General features: G+C 27.7%; 2 protein-coding genes across 3 annotated transcripts in view; one reads left to right on the top strand and one right to left on the bottom strand.

Annotated features, from left to right (window-relative positions):
* LOC129968698 (uncharacterized) overlaps positions 1-25,296 on the bottom strand; it is a 713,943-nt gene that overhangs the window by 48,883 nt on the left and 639,764 nt on the right. For both annotated transcript variants that reach the window (XM_056082857.1, XM_056082858.1), the window contains one exon: positions 22,433-22,547. In XM_056082857.1, coding sequence (XP_055938832.1) covers positions 22,433-22,547 — 115 coding nt within the window. The remainder of the gene's footprint in view (positions 1-22,432; positions 22,548-25,296) is intronic.
* On the top strand, positions 462-10,877 carry LOC129968700 (uncharacterized). The gene is made up of 3 exons (XM_056082862.1): positions 462-891; positions 4,874-5,023; positions 9,548-10,877. Exons 1-3 carry the CDS (start codon positions 609-611, stop codon positions 9,775-9,777), a joined length of 663 nt encoding a protein of 220 aa, XP_055938837.1. The 5' UTR covers positions 462-608; the 3' UTR covers positions 9,778-10,877.

Here is a 25,296-nt window from a genome sequence, read left to right as displayed (position 1 = left end):
TTTGCATTTTTAAATAGGGTGTGCATGTATAACATAATCAGAAGAAAAAAAAAAAAATGATGAACATCTTATTTTTATGGTATGAAGAACAAAGCAGGCTGAACTGCCACTAAGTAAATTAGTCCAAAAAGAAAATAGAAACATTTTTATAAGCAATAATTTTAATGTTTACCAAGAGAAAATAGTTATTAACATTTTATCACCAAATTCCTATGAACAAGCTTAAAACTGGCATAGTAGCAAGTATAACGCGATATTCATTCCAGGTAATTGTTTCATAAAGCAAAATTTTAGTCTTTTTAGCAATTTTATTTACAAAATAATTATTCTTTTTTAGGATTGGAAAAAAATTCCCTTTATGGACAAATAAATAGTATATATAAAAAAAAAAAAACAGCCAGAAGAAATAACATTTTGAACAATAATGTAGCAAGTAAACTGCGACCGCAATATATTAAATGTAAATAGAAACTAGAAACATAAACAAAAGAAAATTTTGCTAGCTACGCTATTGGTGATGTACTAATACTTTTCACTGAATTAAATTAAAATTAATTTTTAATAATTAGGGGATGAATTTAATAGATGATTCATAAATCGAATTTAACATGAACTTGAAATTTGCATATGATTCATGCAAATCTACACCTTTTAGTATACCTGCTTTAACGTTTGCTGTAATAGGCTGCATAAGTTTGATAGTTGCGTTATCCAGTCCACGCTGGCTAGAATCAGAACCTGAATCAAAGTCTAATTTCGTCCGTCTTGGGTTATGGAGTGTATGTTTCAGAGATTATCAACATCCATCTTTAAAATTCGATGGTGTATTCAATGGATGTTATTCTTTACATGGCCAGAAATCCAAAAGTATTCGTAACTGGTTGCATCCAGGTATTGAATAATATATTTATTTCTGAATACCTTATTTTATCGGTCCAAAGTAATGCATTCTAATATAAAGCTTAATTTTTTTTTCAATGAAATGAATGCTTTTGAAAGAAGTATTCAAATGAATGCTTTTGAAAGAAGTATTCATTTTTGTTTAGCTAACATATTTATGATAGTATTAGGTAATATCTTGTAATGCAGTTTTGCTCCCCTCCCCCACTGGCTATTTACATAGTAAAGAAATGATAAGTAGATCAATCATTTGTATAAATAGAGGATTTTGAATTGAATGCATGTAGATGAGAGGACGTAGCAATCAACATTGTTTTGTATTTTCAAGCTGTTATTTGATTTCTTTTTCAAATATTTTATTGTAAATTTTTTAAAAGACAATTTTTGTTAAAATAGTGTTTTCTAGGAAAAAAAATCTACACATACAGGATATATGTATTTATAATATTTTTTTTTTTAGTTTTTTTAATACCACTTATATTTTATAAATGTATATTCTCCCCACCCCTCAGCATTGTAAAATGTATACATATACAATTTTTGATGTTAAGAATATGTTATTTTTAAATCAGATAAATTATTTAGATAAACTTTTGAAAATGCTATTAAAAATACTATATTATAAAGCTTTATTTTAATTTCAAATAATAAATAGTTTAGCTAATTTCAAAATTGACATTTAATCTAGTTTAGTTGTTTTTGAAAGGACACTTTCAATCAAAAATAAGAACTATATTTTATGAATGAAGAAAATGAATTTTTTCTTCTAAGTTTAGACACTGTATATTGGTGCTTTAACAATTCATTGGGGGTGGATAAAATATTGGTATATATATGAATTCATTAGGAATTTAAAACTGAGACGTGAGCATTGCCAATCATAGACATTTCCAAAAGTTACCCAGAAGCATTGTACATTTCCTTGAAGAAAATGTCAGTTTGACAAATCAGTCGATGTAAGTATGACCAATGTTAAAGATAACAATTGGCCACAACAAATCCTGCTTTGTTCAATGGTGGCAGGGTAGGGTAGTCGGCTGTACACAACAAGAACAAGCATTGTACATTTTGCAGTAATTCAATTCATATTATTTATTATAAAATCAAGCATACTTTTTAAAATTAAGAGTCTGAATGTGTTTTAACCATATATCAAGGTTTACATTAAGCTAACCATACATCAAAGTTATAAAGTTTTGCTTACATTCACAAAATTGTAAATTTTATCTAATTTGTCAAAAATTATATATTTGTGTAAATCATAATTATTGTCATATTGTTGTCGTATAATATTTTATTATGGAAAACTGTCTCATAATTGATTATCATCAATGAACAATTGATAGAATTGGAGAAAATTCTAATATTATTCCATAGACTAAAGAGTGCTTCTTCTTGTGAATATTATAGCTAAAAACAATAATAATAATAATAAATAAACAAATCCAAGATTGGTTTTTAATAGGTTACTGGCCAAAGGTGATATATTCAATTCATATTATTTATTATGAAGTCAAGCATACTTTTTAAAATTAGAATCTGGAAGGAATTTAATTATTTATTGTACTATATTAAATAAAACATATCATATTAGATTATTAAAATAAACTAAATTGTCATTAAGAGAAACAAAACATCATTAGGACAATTTAAATTAAATTAGTTAAGTATATTATCTATTGAATATGGAATATTAAGAAATATAGATTGCAAATTTATAATGAATTTATCACATATAAAGACCATAAAAATTTATAAATTAAAATGAGCATATTCATATCTGTTATATTATTAATGTTTATTGTAATAAAAATGAATATGTGTGTTGGTATTCTGAAAATTAGACCATTTGACCTAGAGCTTCCATATTTGGCCCAGATATACTTTGGTAGGTGAGGATGTGCATCACAGAGTATTTTTTGAAATTTTAATTATTTAAAAAATAAGTTGATTTTAGGCATTTTCTCACAATAACTTTCAAAAATATTAATGTGCAAAAATAAATTATATGTCATTTAAAAATGTAGCAAATTTTTCCTGAATTTTTAGCAGTTTCTTAAATCTATTATTTTTTTTTGTTGCCTAATTTTCAGTAATATATTACATTGTTCTTCTGAAATTCAAAGTGTTTTAATTGTTTTATCAAATATTTATTAGAGTGATTTTAATTTATTGTCGAAAGTTAAAGAAGAAAGATTCTGTTTATATCTTTTAAAAAATTTATAGTGGACTGCACCACAAGGGTATTGATCCATTTACAAGATGAATGAAAGAGAGAGGTTGCAGTGATGCAAAATTTAGAAGATGGAGGAATTGGATATTTATATTTTTAATAGTACTATGATGCCATAGGGCAGATCTCCATTAGAAAAGTTCATGTATGCAATACACAGAACGTATGAAAGATAAAATAATATGGCTTTAATCTCTAATAATTTGACAGAATCATGAACATGAAGTTATATCTAAATCATTTATCTGAAATCAAATATAATCAATATATCTAGTAAACCAGTTGGTTGTCAGAAGCAAATGGTATATAAATATAAAAAAGTATTAAATGAAGTACAGAGTGTATACATATACATTATTATAATAATTTATATATTATATCATTTAAATATATAAAATTGGATTACTGGGATAATACTTTTATCATGCTATAAAATTAATGCCTTTTTGTATTAAGGAAAAAAATTATTTAAAGTAAAAAAAAAATGTATATGCTTATTATATTAATTCCAATATTCAAAACATTATTGAATTTTAAAAATAATGTAATGAAATTTTTTTTGTAATGTGACAGTTAAAATTAATCCTCTATATAATCAGTTAGCCAATATGATTTTGCAAATTTTTATTTTGAAAATTCATTCAGTCTTAAAAATTCTATGGATAAATAAAGGTTTAGATGACTTTTTCTTCTTCTTTTTTTTATGCATCTTAGTTATTCTTTTTGGCATGCATTTTTGTCAGGTCATAGGCATTCAAAATCTTAGCTTTATTTCTGATAGGACACCAAATTACTCTAGCCCAAAGCATTCAAAATTATTAAGATGGTACTGATCAAATCCAAATAACACTGTTTAAGTGTATGGGGAAAAGAAAAAGAAACTAGAAAAATCACAGCTTTTGATTATTCTCTGTAATCAAAGTTGAACAAGGACCACTACTATTTTTAAAAAATGCTATTTTACTCTACTGATTGCAACATTTAGCTATATCAACTAGGTAGCTGAGTACAGATTTAGGTTATTCAATGCGATGTTTGAAGTAACTCATGCATGTAATATCCTTCATGGAATTACATTTTTATAGGATTTAAAAAGACTTTTAGTAGTATTTACATAAGATTATAAAAAGGCAGGAAGAAAAAAAAAGTTTTATTTTGAAATTTGGTTAAACCTTAATTTTTTGTTGGTTAAACCCTTATGAATTCAGCCCTAATATATAAACATCCATTGCTATGAAGTTAAATACATATGATAAAATAATCCCAACAAATAAATACACTCTAATTTGCATTTTATTTTTAGTTTAATTTAGTTATATAAAAGTATCATTTTAAAGCAATACAAGGTCTATTTTGGAATGACTCTCATAATTTTGAATCATACTCAGATGAAGAGGATGAATTCTGACTTGCATACCCTTCTCGAATACCCCTCCCTTCTGCATCACAACATTAGAAGGATATTTGGTTCCAAATGGATTTAATGTTCACTAGACCCATTTACACAGTGGTTTATCCATGCAGTTGAGTTTCAAACTTTGAACCCCCGTTTCTAAAGCTGAGATATTACCATTAGACAAATTTGCATTATGTGAATGTTCGGTAACAAAGAGTATTCATAAGAATATTGTTCATGCATAAAATAAATTTTTTCTTTTCCTTACTAAAATTTTATCAAATTTAATATTTATCTCTCAAAATATTAAGTAAGATTCAGCTAAGATTTTTGTCTATTTTCAGGATGGTTTGTTTTTGTGCAGTGTCTAACAACAAGTTCTACATTGCTATGTACACTTTGTGTTGGAATTTTGGTTTTCATGCATTTTCAAACAGAAATTGAGATAAAAATATTTATATCAACATTCGTTTTTGTTTTTGAAGCCCTATCTGGCAAGTATATTTTCACTTTTTATATTTTAAATAATAAAATGTATTACATTTTTATAATTTTAATGCTTGATTATTTTTTTGACTCCCATGTTTTATCACCACGTAAATGAGATATATTACTAAGGCAGTTGCATTACATATAAAAGGAGTTTTGTCATCTTAATGTTATCTGAAAATTACCAAGTAAACCAGGGGAAAATAAAATAAACAAGTATCACTTTTTTTTCTTCCAATTTACACCTTTAATAAAACGACACTAAGGCTGAAATAAGTACCCACCAAGAATTCATTATTTATATAACATTTAATTATGTTATGATTTATTGGTAATTGAAAGATTATATATATTTTTTGTGTCTTGTATGTAAGATAATATAATATTGATTGGAAGATTTAAAAAAGTATTTCTGCTCATCTTTGCTACACCAGAGTTTTGTATCATTCTTACTTTTCAGAGAAGGAATAATTTTACATACATATTTCAAATATATTTGCTCAATTTTATAAAATTAGAAATTATAATTTTTTTGGAACTTTTTCTCTCTTACTTGTTTTAACCATATGTTTCCAAAATTATATAATATGTAAATTTGATAAAATTTGAATATTATATAATTTTGAATTTATAATATTATTTTCATTTATCCTTAATTTCCTATATCTGAAATTGCAGAATTAACTTTTAAGAACATCAACTAATGGATTTCAATAATTTAAGATTATAAAATGCTTTATTAGACTCAAAACTGTAACTTCAATAACTATTTTAAAATTAATTTTTATATTTATAATTTTTAATTGCAGTAATGACTGATTTAGGATTTATATTTAGATAAAAAGGATGAAATAGAATCTTCAGCTGTCATTTTATATTTTCATAAATATTTAGTTAAAAAATTTAAAATCAACCCCCCCCCCTCCTCACCATTTTGAAAACTTGATTATTTATTAATTTACTATGCGAGTAAATAAATTATTGTAATTATGCATTTATTTTATAATTTTTTTTATTCTGTGAATCATGTATATTTTTAAACTTAATGGTTAAAAAATTTTAATTTATTTTTATAAATAGTATAATAACAGAAAAATTATTCACAACTAAAACTATTCATAATAAGGTTATGTGGGAAGTATTTTATGAAACCAATAAAAGAATCATTAAAGTTAAAGAATTTTCTTATGAAACTGGAAATGAAGAATTGTTAATTAAATCTTCCTTTAGAATTCTTTTAAACAAACTTCTTTCTATATTTACAATGGTGTCCATAATTGTGGACACTTTTGAAAATCATTATGTTTTCTAACTTTGTATGCTTATAGAAAATGTGACATTTCACAAAATGCAAAGTCATATATCATTTTAAAGAGAATTAAATGCTGATTTCAATACAAAAAGCAAAATTCAAACATTTGCAATAAAAAAAAGTTATTCTGACTTTAAACTGAATAACAAACAAAATGACGAAGTGGATTGTTATTTCTAACTTTCCTGTCAAATCACTGTTCTTGTTCTGGGAACCAGTGAAATGTTATTAACTGTTAGCAGAAGTTAACATCATGTTTAATGTTGGAATAAAGTCATTATTGTGCTTTTTCTGTAAAAGTATGACTTTTTTACGTAATTAAATTGCAAGTTAGAAGTTTTGTTAAACTTTTTAATGTACAGTTGGAATTTTTGTAACTATTTCTAATATTTAATCAATGACATCAAATAAAAGAACATATTGGGCTCCTAGAAAGAGAATTAAGATTATTGTGATACATGAATGTGGTCTTTCCTATGCTGAAATTGCAAGACAGGTGGGTAATTCAGTGACTACATCTGGGATTGGAAAATTTTATTTACAATATCAGGAGACAAATTCAATAAAAAAAACAAAGCAGGAAATGGTTGAAAAAGGTGCACCACATCTATTGATGACATAAAAATAAAAAGACTATGTCTCCAAGATAGAATAATATCATCAGCAGTCATCAGAAGTCAATTGAATGATGCTGGCTTTTATATCAACCAGAAGAAAATTATTAGATGTTGGACTAAGAGGTAGAATTGAATGAAAAAAATTCTTATCTCAATTTAAACAGTGTATAAAAAGATTACAATGTGCAAAGGAATGCAGGAAAGGAAAGATTACAGTGTGAAAGGAAAGGAAAAAATTTAAATTCATTTTTATAGTATAATAACAGAAAAATTATTCATAACTAAAACTATTTATAATAAGCTTATGATGTAAGTATTTTATGAAACCAGTAAAAGAATCACAAGTTATTCGGAGTGATGAAACAAACATATTGTTATTCGGTAGTGATGGTGAAAATAGATAAGACGTAGAATAGGTGAAGAACTATATCCTGACTGCATTCAGGCAACTATGAAGAATTCAGTTAGTGTTATGGTCTCCTTCATGTTATTGATTGGGTATTAAATGCAAAAAAATCCATAGGCACTATTCTAGAGTCAAAATTTATACCTCCCATCAGTGATCTATTTCCCAACAATGCATCATTTATTTTTCAGCAGGATTGCAGGATTCAGCTCCTTGCTACACAGCAAAAATATTAAATGAGTGCTTTAATACTAAGAGCATCAAATTGTTATCATGGCCAGGAAAAAGTCCTCAATTCAAAATTATTGAGAATTTATGGCACCATTTGAAAACTCTTGTACATATGAAGTGTTCTTCAAATGAAAGATAATTAATTGAGGCTATAATTGTTTCCTGGCATCCTATAATAATAAAAGAACAGCTTAAAACTCTAGTCAACTCAATGAAACATCAAATGGAAATTGTAATAAAAAAATAAAGGCAACTCTACTAAGTACAGATAACTCATTGCAGTCATCTGCATCTAATGTATGTTGATAATTATTATCATTCAACTTTTTTTTGTTTTGCAAATATTTGAATTTTGCTTTTTGTATTGGAATCAGCATTAAATTCTCTTTAAAATGATATATAAAAATTTGCCTTTTGTGAAACGTTACATTTTCTATAAGCATGCAAAGTTAGAAAACATAAAAATTTCTGAAAGTGTCCACAATTTTGGCCACCACTGTATACATAAGACTTGAATGCAGCAACAAGATTTTTTTAAAAATAAGTGATATGCTATAAAATTAATACTAAATGTTGTTTGATTGGAACAGAAAAATACTGCAGTAATATATGGATGATGAAGTATAAAAATGCTTATAGATTGAATTGATTGATTTCAATAAAAAATTAATGCAGATCTGAAATAATTTTATTAATATGTTAGCTTTATTTTCTTAAAGCCAAAAATACCTTGCAAAGATCAGATACAGACATTAGATAGTGATAAATAAATGCCTAAGTAGTTATAAACAATGAGAAAATATTAAATTGCATTATAAAATAGAATTTCTGATCTGTACATACTTTTGTTGAAAAGAATCAGATTATTTTAAAATTTATTTGATAATGCAAACAAAATTGTTTTAAAATTTTTTAAAATTGATTTGAAATAAATTAATTTAACTATGACTAATAACTAATAAATTAATAGTTATATCTGCTATGATTTCTTTAATAAGAGATACTGTTAGTATTGAAGGAGGAATTGCCTGGAAGCTGTTATGAAAATCGAAGGCCTGATTTTTATGAAAAGTAATGGTTAAAATACACAATGATGTGTGGCAAATCTACTAACACTGTTTCTCTCTGACTGTAGAGTTTCACAAATATGTGGAAAAACAGCTTATGATTACTTATGTGACATATAATACTCGTAATTTTTAAAAATATTTTAATCATAATGGGTAACAAATATTTATTTCCAAAACTAGTCATTTCTCTAAAAATAAGTGTTACTTTTTTTTAAATAATACAAAATAGCAAGGGAGAAAAAAATTACTTTGATCAGTGTTACATAATTATGTTGAAACTTTATGATAACCTCATCAGTTTGTGTGCAACATGTAGGCGACACTAAACTAAACATTTAAAAATATCTACCATTTTAATCGAAGGATTTCTAGCTTTTAAGGCAGGGGGGGGGGAGTCTTTATTATAATGTATGTTGTGATGTCTTCTATAAATGTTAGTATTTAAATTTTTCTTAATTTTTTAAAAATTTGTTTTAATGTATTTAGTACTTACTATTATGGAAAATAATGATATTTATATTTAATCCTTTGTTAGACTTAAGATTATGGTCTGATTACATTGTTAAACTCGCAAAATGGTTGTTAGTCATTAATATGATATCTAAATGACTGCCATCTTGGATTAAATTGAAATTTTGAGGATTAATATATTTGATGAATAATTGTTTGGAGTGCATATCTATTAACATTGCGACTAATTATAGGTTAAAGTTAATTTCAGAACTGTAGAAGAAAAAAATATTTTTTAAGCCTGTTAGATCATTGCTACTGAAAGGAAATAAATACTACAGTCAGTGTTAAAAGTACTATGTGCATGCTTTTTAGCTGAATTCTCATTTAAAAATGCTTTTAAAATTGATATTTTAATTTTTTTTAATTATTTTTTTACACAGCCCTGTCAGCATTTCTTGCAGTCAGCGTTTTTGGAGCAATGTGTTTTGAGCGATCATGGATACAGTATCCTAAATACAACTCACTTTCGCTAGGATATGTATTTGCTGTTATCGGAGCTCTTTCATTGGGTGTTGGTGCTTGCCTTCTTCTAGCCCAGACATTTCGAATGAGGAGATTTCTGTATCGCAACAGTACAGTGATGTATCACATCCCTGTTCCTAACCCATAAATGAAGTTATTTCTATATCGTAAAAGTCGGTTAGAAATATGATAGTTATAAGAAATGAAATGAGTTACAAAAAACATGATTTGTATATCTCTCTAGTGAGTGATGTTTTGCATTCCTATTTCTAACTCATGAATGAGAAGATTTCTATATCGCAAGAATGGGTTAGGAATGTGTTGGTTGTTGGAAATGAAATGGGTTATAAGGAATGTGGTACATCTCTATAGTGAGTGATGTATCACATTTCTGTTTCTAACCCATAAATATAACCTGCTATGCATCTGAGTCACCATTTTCTACTCTTCAAACATTCCATTTGAAAATTGTAATAAACAGAGCATTTATTAGAATTTATATATTAACATGATTGATTTATGATTATGATTGATTATTTTATCAGCCGAATTATTTATTTGTAATTACAATTTATTTTTTAATTTTCTTAAAACTATAATCTAGATTTATTAATTTCTCATTTTATTAGATAATGGTTATTATAAAAGCTATGTAATAACAAATATTTTCAGATCGATTTTTAGAAGTTTAAAAAATCAATAACAATATTTTTAAACATTCTAAGCACAAAAATGAATCTTTACTCCCATAGTTAAATATTTATGCATCTTATTACTTTCTTCAGTGTAAAGGATTAAAGCACAAATATATGAATTTCTTACCATAAGCAGTCTTTTAATGCCCCTTGTCCATAAATCAATGTAATGAAATGTAAATCAATTTTGAAGAAATCTTTGATAATAAACCTTTTATTTTGTTACTGAAATTGTTTGAAATCTTACAGGAAAAAAAAAAGTATAATTAGAAAGATGATTGAAAAAAAAATTGATTTTTTGAAATTTAAGTTGATAAAAATCATTTTTGAACTGTAATACTTTCTGGAATTATAATAAAGAAGCATCAAAATTTCAAACTTTTTTAATTAATTGAAACACTAATTAAAATTTCTTAAAAAATTGCTACTGGTTGCACATGTTTACCTTTCAAATTGTATTTGTGTCAAGTTTGGTAGCTTTAGATCAAACAGTCTAGCTTGTAGAGTGGCAATACACTCATACATTCATCTTTATTATTAGAAGAGATTTTTGGGAATAATTCTAAATAGAAGCCACAAATAGCTTTTGTTAATAGCCATTTTTAATACTTATCATTATTATATTTATTTGTTGTAAGGTTTTTTTGAGTAGAATATTTGGTTATGTCTTTAATTTAGGATATAGAAAGTTCTGGAAAATTAAAACTACATAGTCTTTTGTAAAAATTTTATTACATTCATATCTTATTATTTAAATAAGATATGAATGTAATAAAATTTTTACAAAAGACTATGTGGTTTTAATAAACAAGCAGCAGTAGTAGTAATTTACTAATAGTACTATATAGTTTAAAAAAATAATATGCATTTAGCATATTATTTTTTTACTGTGGTGTAACATTACTTCGCTTTTCCTTCTGTAAGATGCACAATGAATTTCAATTGCAAATTTAAGCATTTTGAACCCAGGCAATAAAATAATATTTATCCTTTGTTTTTTATTAGTCCCTTTTTTATAATTAGCCAGTGTAACTTTACATTTGAACTTATTTTTAAACTAATCAGCATGTTACTGATTTATTTTGATTTTATATTATAGTAACAGTGTGAAAATATATGTTTTTATTTATTTATTTATTTAATATGTATATCATGGAATTAATGTACATATATGTATATTATTTTAATGTGTATATCATTTTATTCCTTTAGTCATTTTTGACTAATGTAATACAATTTTTGAATGCTTGTAATTATTAGGTTATGATTTTCTTATTTGAAAATTAAAAATTAATTATAATGACTGATTATAAGAGAATAATAAACAAATATTATTATTTTACAGGATCTAACTAATTATGGAATATAACATAATCAGTCAAAAGAATAATTAATGTTACAATAGATTATTAATAAGCAAATTAATTAATTTTTAATAATTTATCAAAAATTCAATGGAGATGTACATATAATATTATATGATTCGTATATATAACATATGTAGTATGTATATTCATAAATAGTACATAAATATCTTAATATTATACAATTCATAGAAATTTATTTATTTGAAAACTATGTTAAAAACATCTTTTTAATTGCCTTCTTATAAGTCTAAGTAGCTATTTAGCTCATCTAATATGAAATACATTACTATATAGATTCCAAAATTAAATCAACAGGATATTTGTGATATATGCTATACAGGATGAATTGCCTGCATTCAAGTAGGTGAGATAGCATTAATTGCATTTGTTTAAATGATGATTAGCTTACTTCATATAGAAATTTATTTTTTATACATTTGTAGATAAAGCATATTAAAGTCTGAATTTGAAAAAGCTACAAAGTAGAAAATGGATACTCAGAAGCATTTTAAATAAACTGCTTTTATGTGTGAAATATTTGCAAAAAATGCTTGTGTGTTAAAATCAGGTATCAATTTATGATATTTATTATATACAATATATATTTTTTTGCAAGATTTTGAATAAAGTTGTGATATTGTTAAAATTTATATATTAAAATATTTACAATATTAAATAAGTACTCATCTTTTTAGGGTAGAGATCATTATGTTAGCAGCTTATACAGATAGATTTGGTTGTTATGTAAATACTTTTTTATATACATTTTAATGAATTAATGAAAAAAAAAATCAGATATTATTGAAAGGCAGGTTCTATTTTGTATATTGTTAGTTTTATTGTTTTATTTTTATGTATAACTTCTAAAAGTTCATTTCATTAAAACAAACAAGCACTGTTTTTGTTGTCACTAAAATTTTACATCTGTTTTCTTCACATTGTATTTACAAATGTTGAATAAAGAAATGCTATATGCTGATATTTTTTCTTGCAGATATAAATAAATAAATGTTTCAAGTGTTCCATGAATTTTTTCATTTGATGGTATAGCATACAATACATTAAATTATTGTAAAAATAATGGAAATACATTATTGTAGAAATGCCATAAGAAAACTTAGTTTATTTTTTTCAAATATTATACGTTTCCATATATAAGTGGAGAATTTTTGGAACTTTTTTTAAAGCTAAATTACAGGGATTTTGCAAAATATGTGTGTACATTTTTGTATGGGGAGGGGTGAAGCAAAAGGGGGAAAAAAACTTTTTATTTATATAATTATTTTTGGACATTAAATGTAATGAGTTATTTTATTTTCGAAATTCTTTTTTATTTGTCGGATGGTGGATGTATGGAGAAATGCTGAGTAATCATGCTGCTGTTAAAATTTTCTGCAAACGTGATCACTTGTAGTTTGAAACTTGCTGTAAAAGGATTTCTTTTCCTGCTTATTTTTCCAAAGAAAACTAGACAGAATGGTCTTCCCAAAACTTCCTTGTTCCTTCCTTACTATTCTGTAATAAATATGTTATCCCCTCCCTTTGGATAAAATTGTGGTCCTTGAGTAAGACCACGATTGCATTGCATGGGACTGCCAAACAATACTTGTGAAATATTTGTCTTTTGTGTGAATCTAGCACTTTTATTAAATCTATTATGTGATCTTTGGAGAATAATTTCTAGCATGTGGTTAATACACAAATATCCGAAAATCGAATTTGTATTGCGGATGCTTTTTTTCTGATATATTAAAACCAAATTTGACATAGAACTTTAATTGTAGTTACATGATCAAATACAAAATTTCATTTATTTAAGACTCTAGGTTTACATGCAGGGGGAAGTACAAACCAATAGACGATTAACTCTTTAAGAGGTTTGGTTCAAAATTTGATTTAAATTATTTTAGATATTAAATTTGTGTACGAAATTTTATCTATCTAGCTCTGTATGTTTTTAATAGTTATTGTTTTCACTTTTACTCGGATTGCCAGATCTATAGCCTTCCTCTAATAGAAAAATTCAAAATTTGATAGAAATCTATAAATGTGCTGTAAAGTTTACTAAATTTCATTCGTCTAGTTCAAAATTTTTTTTTTGAGTTAGCGTATTCACAGACAGATAGAATTCCAGAATGTATTAGTTTCTAATGGAATTACCTCAGTTAAAGCCATTATCATTGGTGCACTGCGCTTTATGTCTTCATCTAATTTAAATCCTAATTAATTTCCAAATTTTTATCTTAATTTTACCCATATTAACGTCATTCTAAAATGGTCTCTTTATTTCTTGATTCAATTGAACCTCTTTTTTTATTTAATTATTCCTAAGCGAACTCTGTAAAACAACTGAAATCGGCAAGTTCCCACGCTTCGGGTGGGGGAATAAAAATCTGCCATGCTAAACAAATTCTTTTAATTGATACCTAGATTTCCATTTCCTAAGACTACACGTGTCAAAGAATTCCCTATCAAAATTTCACTATAAAATCACTCGGGAAAAGATTTCTGTCTCTTTTCGCTTTTTTTTTTCCTTGTATCGTAATGTGGACTGACGTATCTCGTCGCTTCGCTTCTTTCTTGTACATAAATAATGCTCCCCGAATGGAATAAATAGAGTTTAAAAATTCAAAAGTGTTCTCTTCACGGTCAAGCAACTGCTTATATATATATGGGTTTTGAATTTAGGATACATTTTTGAGACAAAAAGCACTCTTAGTTTATATAGAAAAGTACTTATATTTGGAAATATGAGATATTTTTTATATTACAGGAAGTCTATGTAAAAGAAAGTTCTACGTTATAAGGATTTTAATCAATACACATCTCGTCCCTTTAGTTGCAATCACGGCATGTTATTGGTCTATCAGTTATCTGTTAAACTCCCCTATTCTTGTCCGATATTCCATTTAATCGATTATTACTTTCCAATAGCACGAGAGCTTAGACTTAATTTGCCTATGCTAAATTTCTGTTACATTAAACGGATCGGAGAACAATCTAAGACTAGATGCACAATTTTAGATAAAATTACAGTCAGGAATCGAAGATAAATATCTTCAATTGTTAGAAATTTGATATTCAAAATATTTTTTAAATCTTATATTGTTGAAGGAATATATAGTTACCGGGAAGCGATAACAATCAGTTATCTGGTACCATATAGGAATATTATGTCTAGTAGTATTTATCGGTAGTATTTTAATATAATTATTAGTATATATCACTATAGTAATTCTTAGAATGGTAAGTTTTGTCTTTCTTCCTTTTTTTACTTTCTCTCATACGTAGTATAGAGAAAGTATAGTATGCGTCCAAAAATTCGAGCGTGAGATTTTGACGAATCCCCGCGTTTTAGTCGCCTTTGAGTTCGATAAACACATTTTTGGAAAATGTCTGTCTGTGACAAAGATAACTCAAAAACGTCTTGAGATTGATGGATGAAATTTGGTACATGGTATTTACGCTGAATTTGTAAATTTCTATCAAATTTTGACCAAACTCCATTCAAAGGAAGTCTGTCCATCTGTTCAAATATAAATTAGGTATGATTACAAAAGAAAGAGAGCTAGATAGACAAGATTCGGTTCATAGCTTTAACAACTATAGTGTTGGTACCTGTCAAATTTTGAGCTAGACACAACAAGGGGTTGACTATCTATTGGTCTGTCATTCAGAAACAGGTAAACGCGATAATAGAACAACGCAATGACTTGAATATATCAAATTAAGCATGAGATTTTGTGACTACAAGTGCAGTTTTGTGTTTGAATCGATTGAGAAGAACGCGCGAGATTAAACAACGAACATTTTACCAAGGATCACATGGCAGATTCTGCAAAAATGTTAAATTCACGCCAAGAATTATTATTTCGTAATTATGTACACCATTGCCAAGCAAGGCGTCTTTTGGCATGACAAGTTTATTAGAGAGTATGCGAGAAAGTTGTAAGAAGACCATTCCCATCTTTTTTAAAAACTTCTACATGGATACTTTTATTACTTTCTCCTTTACGAAATTATTCAAAGAGAAAGTATTGAAAAATCATCACCAAAAGAAATTGAACTTGCAAATTTTATGGATCTATATGTTTTAAACTTTCTATTCAAATAGATGTAAGGGAAAAAAAAAAAAGCATCTTACTTGCCATGCAAAAACTCGATAAGGAGTCGCGGTACACTTCTAGGAACCGCTAGCATTTGGCGATTTTCCGCCAAATTTTTCTCGCCAAGCCCCGCGGACGCTGTAATCTTCAGAATTTTATTTCTCAATATTATGACTATTTTGGCGACTTTATCTTTAAAGTTTGGAGCCAAATTTGGCGGTACCCGTCCCTAGGATTTAGCCATGAGTCGCTTGAAATTATAGCAAAAGCAGCAGGAGTGGTCTCGCTCAAACTTTTCAGCATACTTTTACGAAAGTATTCTCCCTTTGCATAAAATTGGAAGTTCTTTTAATGAGGCCGTGATTGCCACTAGTGCTCAGGTTTTTATTTTCAGAACCCACTGCATGAGAATTGTGTGGTTTGTTGTATTGTAAAGAAAACCGATATCTACATTAATTGCATAGCAATGACGAATAATAATTGCGAAATATCGACGTTTGACCTTTTTTTTTTGGTAATTAATCACTGACATAAGTTAACTCATACGTAAAGAAAAAGAACTCCCTGAGACTGAAAGAACCCTTCTTGAAATTCTGTCTATTTCTGAATATCATAAATCAACTATCGGGAGTGTTTTCTAATAAAAATATTATTTCTCTTTCACCACATAAAATTATGGACCTTGTGCAAGGGCACGAATGTCACGAGTACACGGATTTTTATTTTGAGAGAGACGGACATCAAATTTTTGTTCTTCGTTGTGTTATTTGTGTATCTTTTGCTTAGCATTGGCGAACTATAATTAGGAAATATCGATCTTTGGCGTGAATTTAATATTTCTACTAAACCTAAAGAACGATCTCTGGTGATTTATTTTTGCTATTAATCTCTAGAATGTGGTTAATACACAAGTACTAGAAAGTAGGGCTGTACCGATTTTTGATTTATCAAAAAAAAAAAAAAAAATGGATTTTTCGATACCAGTTTTTGAAAAATATCGATTTAACGGTATCATGATCATGTTTCACTATCAGTCGCAATACAATAAATCGATATTCATAATTAATTTCCGATTTCGGTTAATGTTTATTTTTGTTGCTGCTCATTCTTTTTCAACTTCGTCAATAATTTTTGTTAATATCTTATAAATATTATCATATTCTAATATATAAAAATACTTGCTTTAAGCATATCATTTTGGAGTAAACTATTTTCTCTTCCTTAACTTTATGTATCTTTTATTTTAATATATATTTACCATTCAAGTAAATTTTTTTTAAGCTTGATTCATTCTAATCATGCGAAATATCTACCAGAAATAATGGTAAAGCAGTTCTGTAATAATTTTTAATACCTTTATGAATTAAGCTTAAATATCGTATATTCGTAGATAATCGTATATAATGTTTGAACTCCAAATATATCCATTCAGAAACAGATGCTAAAAATTATTTAATTTAAAACAAAAACGTATAGAATTTATCCAGTTAAGAAATTACGGGCCAGTTAAGACATTAAGACATTATTATTTCGTTAAAAATACATTTAAATTTGAAATTCAGAGCAAATATGTTTAATTTTAAAATTGTCAACGTTTCCCAAACATTTTTTTTTTGTTTAAATTCTTCTTAAAAAGTTTTTATGTCTAAATTTCGTAATACATTTCAAAAATTTATTTACGTATATATAAATTTTATAATATATATAATTTATTATATTTATTTATAATATATATAATTTATTATATTTATTTATAATATATATATATATATATATATATATATATATATATATAAATTTATAATATATAATAATATCATTATAAATAATATATATAATAATAATATATATAAAAATTTATTTACTTTATATATATTAACCCCCGGGAGGAGCACCTCGAAATGAAGATGAGATGCTTCCGGCACGGTGGTTGAATCTCGCCACGCTGGAGGGTACACTAATAAGTGGGGGATCTGACTCCTCCCATCGATGATGGGACTTCCTTCCTTCGGGGAGAGTTGTATCGTGGCCGGTTACGGCCCTTAGAACTCAACCACAGTTCCCGCCAATTTTGCTGTTGCGGCGGTCCGGTCATTCAGTTTTTATGGTTTAAATCCGTGTGCCTTCGTGGCGGGACGGAGAGTTAGATGGCTGACTTACGTATATATATTGCAAAGCAAAAACCTAATTTTTTTCTTATAAATTCGATTTAAACAAAAGTCCTGTTTTTTTTAAAAAAATTTTGATCTAAGGATTTTCTATAATTCCAATTTTAATTTACTATTATAATTAAAAAAAATTTGAAAATATGAAGAGTCATTGTTCCACGAGGGAAAACAAAGCTTTGCACAAAATTAGTCTAGCAAATTCTAAGTTCCAGATATAAATAAATAGAATAGCAGCAGCAGGTGAAAAAAATTGAAAAATTATAAACTTTGATAAAATATTTTTATGAATTTTCGTTCATATAATGTTACAAAAGAGGATTTTAAATACATATATAAGAATTTCAATTGGAAAAAATATTAATTACAAAGTATAATAATAATAAAAAAAACATTTTTTATGTCAAATTTTGCGTTTCATATTTCTGTATACAAAAATCCTTAAAAAGTTGCAAAAAGTGCGTTTTTATGAAAATTTTATGTCCTTACGGCACCGCAAGATGTACTCTAATATTTTTTATAATTTTTATTTATCTTATCTATACCAAAAGGCAACCTTTTTCGCGCTTTTACAAATTAAAAATCAAAAGCTGATTATTTCGTAAAAAAACTCTAAAATGTAGCAAAATCTTCAATTTTATTCAACATTCTTGTGGCACCTCAAGACCTACTCCAATATTTTTAATATTTACAATTTATTTTATCTACACCAAAAATCCATTTTCCCGCGCTATTACAAATTAAAAATCAAAAATTGATTTTTTCTACCCTAATGCACAGTAGGTGTCAAAATGTTTGCTCTCCCCTTTATGGATCGAAAGATTTCGTATACTTTCTGTAGAACGGGATATGAGACTTTTAAAAACTCATATCCCTATATTTTTCACGTTAAAACTCATGAATTCGAAAAGCCATACAGTTACTCGATGGATTGTAGAATAATATATACATATTATTTTTCAAGGAATATTATATATATGTATACGGAGAAAAAAATCTTATGTATGAGAGAAATCTAATGTATTTTCTTCAGATTCTGCTCTCCTCTTCCAGCATGGATTGAAAGGTTTCTAATATTTGTGTCCTTTAACCCTTTCCAGGGCCGTGAAAAGCATGCTTCCCACCAAATTTATCAATCTTTGTATGAAATTATGTAGGTTGGCATAAGTTCTGACACACTTTTTTAGAAAGACAGAAACTTATATGCTTCAGTTCTTTATCTCACACAAAATGATGTGTCTTGGTTTGTCACTTAATAATTAATTAACCAACTTAATTAATTAATTAAATTAAATTTATCTTATAAGCTAAATGAATCCCATTTCTTATTCTAATTTCAAGTCTACAAATATTTTAACATAATATGACTAGAAAAAAAATGGCCCTTTAAAGGGTTAAAAGCTCATACAACTACATTTCTTCTCGATAAAGCTCTCGAATTGGAAAAACTAAGAGGAAAATTTGATTTTTCAAAAATAAGAAGTAATATCTGTTGTATTGAGATGAAATTCATGATAAAATCTATTTTTAGATGTGCAATTACCATTAAGTTGAGTTGCCTTTCGAATTGTCAAAAGACTCTTTATATTACTACATTTAGGAGAGACTAGGATTAGTTGGAACAGGGGCAAGTTATAATACGAACTCTGCGAAGAGGTTTTTTTTTTTTTTTTACTTTCTTGTATACCGTAGTAAGTCAGCCATCTGACTCTCCGACCCGCCACGAAGGCACACGGATAAATAATACTGAATGACCGGACCGCTGCAACAGCAACACTGGCGGGAACTGTGGTTGAGTCCTAAGGGCCATCACCGGTCACGGTACAACCCTCCCCGAAGAAAGTACGTCCCGTCATCGGAGGAGTCAGATTCACCACCTATTAGTGTACCCTCCAGGGTGGCGAGATCCAACCACCATGCCGGAAGCATCTCATCCTTATTTCGAGGTGCTCCCTCCGGGGGTTTGTATACCGTAGTAAAGAGAAAGTATTGTAATCGTCAAAAAATTCGGACACGAGATTTTGACAAATCCCTAAGTTTAAAAAACTCATGTTTGAAAAAATGCCCGCCTGCCTGTGACAAAGATAACTCAAACACGCTTTGAGCTAAATGGATGAAATTTGGTATAAGCCCGTTATAGCAAATTTCTGCGATATGCATGATCTACGTAAGAAATCCGATTCTTTTTAGAGTAGACTATGATTTTTTATAAATTTTTATTTGATACAGTCAGTAATACTTTCTGAACATTGGTGTTTATTATTATTATCTTATTTTCAGATTCCTTTAAAAAACATATCTATTACACTTTTATCAAAGCTAAGTAGATTTATTAAATTTTTATAAGAACATTTTAACTCTGAGCACATGTATATACTACTAATATTTCAAAAAAGAATAAAAAAACAAAACAAAACACGGAAGTTAAAATCAACGCAAAAGATAAAAGCAAGAAATGAAATATATCATCCTGAAAGTCTTTTTCAGATGATTATCATATAGCCACTTTATAAAGATATAGATAAAATTGAATTTTTGTTTACTTATTAATAGGAGCATTTTCGATTCAAAGTAAAAACCCGCAAAAGGAACTAATTTGAAGGAATTATGTATATCTTCTAACTATTTTCAATAGTTTAATATAATACTTTTCTAAAAATAATATATTAAGATGTTTATACTAACAAAAACAGTACCCATGTAAGACCACAAAGGAATATCTCACATAGAATGGGACAATTGATTAACTAAGTTACTTAATATGCAGTTAATTATCTATTAATTTTTTCACATTATAGCTATTTATTTATTTAGTCTTCTAAATGAAACATTTATTCATCGTAAAAATCGAGCAAAATAAAAACTTTTTTTTCGTATAAATTTTTTACGAAATTTTCAAGACACAGGAAGTTTTATGAAATAGCACTTTCAATTTTAAATGAGTTTTTTGTAAACTATATAAAAGAAAAATACCATGATGAAAATAATGATTTTTCATGATATGATTCATTAATTAACTAAGTTAATCGATGCGCTTAATCAATTTGTCGTTTGGAAGGAATTGATACCTTTTGATAATTTATATGTGAAAGATCTAAATCGGAGAATGTCGACTCATATCAAATAGATGGATTTAGAACAGAATATTTAATTGTATTCTTACATTTCAAATCATCGCTCACGTATGTCGATAAACACCAATAAATTCTGGAAAGTAAAATGAAAAGTCGAGAAGACACAGGCAGAGAGCCGAACATAGCAATTTAATACGTTGACTGCTGTATCACTCGTATTCAGATGACAGCGAATGTTCTCATTCTATGCAAAATTTGCTGCGTGTAGAACACTCCTATGTTTAGTTTTTATCTCCGTGTTTTAACATATTGTTTACCGTGTGAATCTCATGTGATACACACTTATTATTTAATTAAATATTATTTTTTCTCCACAACAATTCAGAGATAGCAAAAAGAAATAAGCATGTTTATTTATATTTCCTTATTTAACACTTTCTCACCGTGTGAATCGCATGTGATTCACACTTGTTATCTAATTAGATGTTCTAATCTAATGTTATCTAATTAGATGTTCCACCACAATTAAGTAAGCATATTTAGTTTATATCACCTGGTTTTAACACATTTTTCACCGTGTGAATCGTCGGTGATTCACATCTATTGACTAATTAGATATTCTCTTCACTACAATTACGAGATAACGAAAAATTAATATATATATATGATTTTCGTAAATATATAAATATATAATCTTATATATATAAATGTTCTTATATAAATGATTGTATATCGTTAACGTTTTTTTCTTGCTTATTATGGATATTTTTTTTTCTCATTTAGAATGTTTAAATTCCCGCAACTGTTTAAATTTTCTCTTATTTTGAAATATATTATATTTTTTAATAATAAAATTTGAATTCAAGCAGTTTGTTAGCTTTAATTTTGATTAGTTTTGTCTTAACACACACAGAACAAAACATTTTTATTCAACATTCACCATTAATGCATGCTGAATGTCATTTGTCTGTGTAAGTGAGAAATAATGATATGTAACTAACATTTCAGACACAAACGAAATGGCAATGAGAATGCCGACATTCACCAGGGAATATCGATATTTTCCAGACACCAGCTCTTAACAATATCATAATACTCCACAGATGTATTAAAAAAATAGTTACTTGAGTTAAGAAAATATTTCAATATTTTTTTTGTTGGACATGTTTCAAATATATCCAATAATAAAACAGTAAATAAACTAACTTAACTATGTAGTGATTTGTAGATCTAACCATATTATTTTTCTTCAAAATGAAAGAAACGATGTTACTTTTCTTCAAGAGAAAGAAACGCCCTATTTTAACTAACAATAATTCACTACTCAAAAAATTCCGGAGGAAAAAAATAAATTATAATAATATATCGCCGTCTAGGAATTTAAACGTGTACTTACCAGGAATCCGATTTTCTGAGCACAGATGAAAAATACGGTCCAAACTTTTTAGGGGGATGTTGCCATCAATTACAACCAAAGGTGCTGCAGACATGATGGATCGGTGAGCTTCTACCTGTCGCGCAAAATAAACTGCATATTTATTTGTTCTCACTTTGATGGATCCTCCCTTTCCGGGAGGAAGGGTTAGAGAAAGATGATGCATGCACTAATCGAGTTACTATAATTTTTCAGGGTTGGCCCACATCTGGTATCTTTTTTTTTTTGAAGCATATTTTTTTAGTCTTTCTAATATTCTAGGTAAGATAGGAACAGCACGCTACTATTTTTTCTGTTAGTTTTATTTTAAAAAAATCTTTGGATATTTATACAATTTATGTAATTTTTCTTCCTTCAGAGGTGTATTTGAGTGAATATATTATTATGAATCTGTAATATCGTTTCTTTGCGAGTTAGATAATGTTGATGAGAGATTACAGATAGTCTTCATGAAAGTTGAATTGATGATTCAAAGACCCCCAATCTTGGTGAAAAACTTAGCGATCATTTTGCGACTAATTTGGTAACAAAATTGTTTTGGGAGATGCAAGAATTCCGGTCCTATTAAGAGCCGAGAAAGGTGGATTCTTCTGGAAAGTTACATGTAACGTCATTCCTAGTCGGGAGATTATATAAATTGAGGTAATCACATGAGGTACTGTTTCTTTCTTTGAAACCTTGATCACAAAGTGAGTTCTTTAGTTGCTTTATGTCTTTTATTGTTTTCTTTAATTTATATGCTGCCTGTAACTGTCTGTTTATATCTTCTAACTCTATGTGAATACCTTGGTTGTTTTGTTTTCTGTGCTCTGTCATTTTTCATTACTAAGCATGCAGGACTACTTTCATCGTTCACCTATCGGAAGATTTTCACAACACTATATTCTAATGTGTATATAGTCTTTTTTTATATGATATTGGTCTCATCACTCTAATTAGAAATAAGAATATATTGATAATTCCATCGCTTTCGGGCGATTTTATCTCGCAGAGGGATGATACGCAGTGAGTAAAATGGGCGCTTTTCCAGAGTTTTTTTTGTTAGATATTGACCTTTTGTATTTTCTTTCAGTATTTTCCCATGTTCCTTTCATTTTATTTTAATTTGAAATTCGGGTTTTTATGGTTTATATGGTTAACTCGATAGTGCGAACAATTTGTTATAGTTTCTTCAAGACAATGGCTAAACTTGAAAAGCATGAAATATCTAAAATGAGCTCCGTCATGTTTATTTAAGTTCGATTTAAAAAAAAAATATTTAAAAATATCGAACCACTAAGGATGCTCACATTGAAATTTACTAAAGTGATTTTATTGAAACACTATAAACTTTACATTTATATTGAAACAATCATATGCAAAATGTTAATTTACTTATGTTTAATTTACAATAATTTTTGTTTATTAAGAATGATTTTATGACCCCTCCTCCCAGTATTTTGTCCGTATTTTTTTTCAAAAGGTAAAAAAATCTTTTTCCAAATAGGTCTGTTAGTCGTTTCTGTGAAGGGTTCGAATTGTTCGATACGATTCTGTATCGAGAAAATGCATTAATATTTACCAACCAAGCAATCGATAAAAAGCTTGTGCTATTCTTCTGAAATATCAGAAAATGCAGTACAAATACATTTTATCTGCAGAGTTATCCAAAGCGAATATCAGTTCTATGCCATACTGCGCAATATGATTCACAACAAAAACAAAAAAAGAGAAAAGAAAACAAGATTCTGTCTTTGAGGAGCGAGAGCTATTGGGTTACCTGAAGTTGATATTTTTAGCCACAAAACCCTCTCCAGAATCACCCAGCAAAAATCAATATATATGGTTTGAAGAAATACCTTGCAATTTTCTGAATCTATGTATAGTTAAGAACGCCGAGATCCCTCAGATGAAATGAAATCATATAAAGATTCCTTTTGTGAGATCTAATGCGTGTCTTTTTTTTATTTATTTCGAAAATGTGAGATGAACATGATCCAAAGAGAACTGATAGTTTTGGCCCAAGGAGTACAGATTAGATTTTCGTCTCCGGTATTACCTGCCTTAAATTCATCGATATCAAGTGTCTTTTCACTAGTGAGAAAATTTGGGAAAGGGATGTTGGGTCAAGTGTCATGTTTAAGTTCTGATTATAATTTCAAAATTATAAGATTTGTCTTCGTGAAACTTCAAAAATGAACGTTAATTTAACAGATGAACTAAGGTATGAATTGATTCATTTCATTACACTAGAAATTTAGCACAGATAAAATTCGGATAATTGGATCCGAACAAGGATTTTTTAATCCCAAGTCAGAATTAGGGATTGCAATATCGGACCAAAAGTTCAATACCAGTATTCGGTAATTTTTAGATCTTAATACCGGTTTTAATAGCGGTATTAGAAATTTTAGAAAAAGAAAGAAAACACAGGTGTTTCTTTGTTTTATTTGCCAGTTTTATTAGAGAGTGTAAATATCACAAAAAATAATTTGTAACTTATAAATTATAAAAGTATATAAATAATCACAAAAAGTAAAGGAACAACTTATTTATTTAAATCACAAAAATTGTAAATATCACTATTCAGTCTGTGGTACTAATACAAATTTTTGAAATGTGATCTTAAAAAACATAATGCATCAATTGTGCTGTCATTAAGCCTGAAAAGTAATTTTGTGCAAAAATTACTAGCTGTCGAAAACGCTCTTTCGGCATCTACGATAGTTAGTGGTACTTTTAGCAATGCGCGATATACTTTTTCCAAGTATTTACCTCTAAATCCCTCATCTTCAAGTAAATCGATTTCTCGTCGGATGGTTTTGGATATAGCTGATTTCGGTATT

Source organism: Argiope bruennichi, chromosome 5, assembly GCF_947563725.1.
Source record: "Argiope bruennichi chromosome 5, qqArgBrue1.1, whole genome shotgun sequence".
In the NCBI taxonomy this organism is placed as follows: Eukaryota; Metazoa; Arthropoda; class Arachnida; order Araneae; family Araneidae; genus Argiope; species Argiope bruennichi.
Note: the sequence above shows the minus strand (reverse complement) of the source record. Positions and strands in the feature narration are given on the sequence as shown.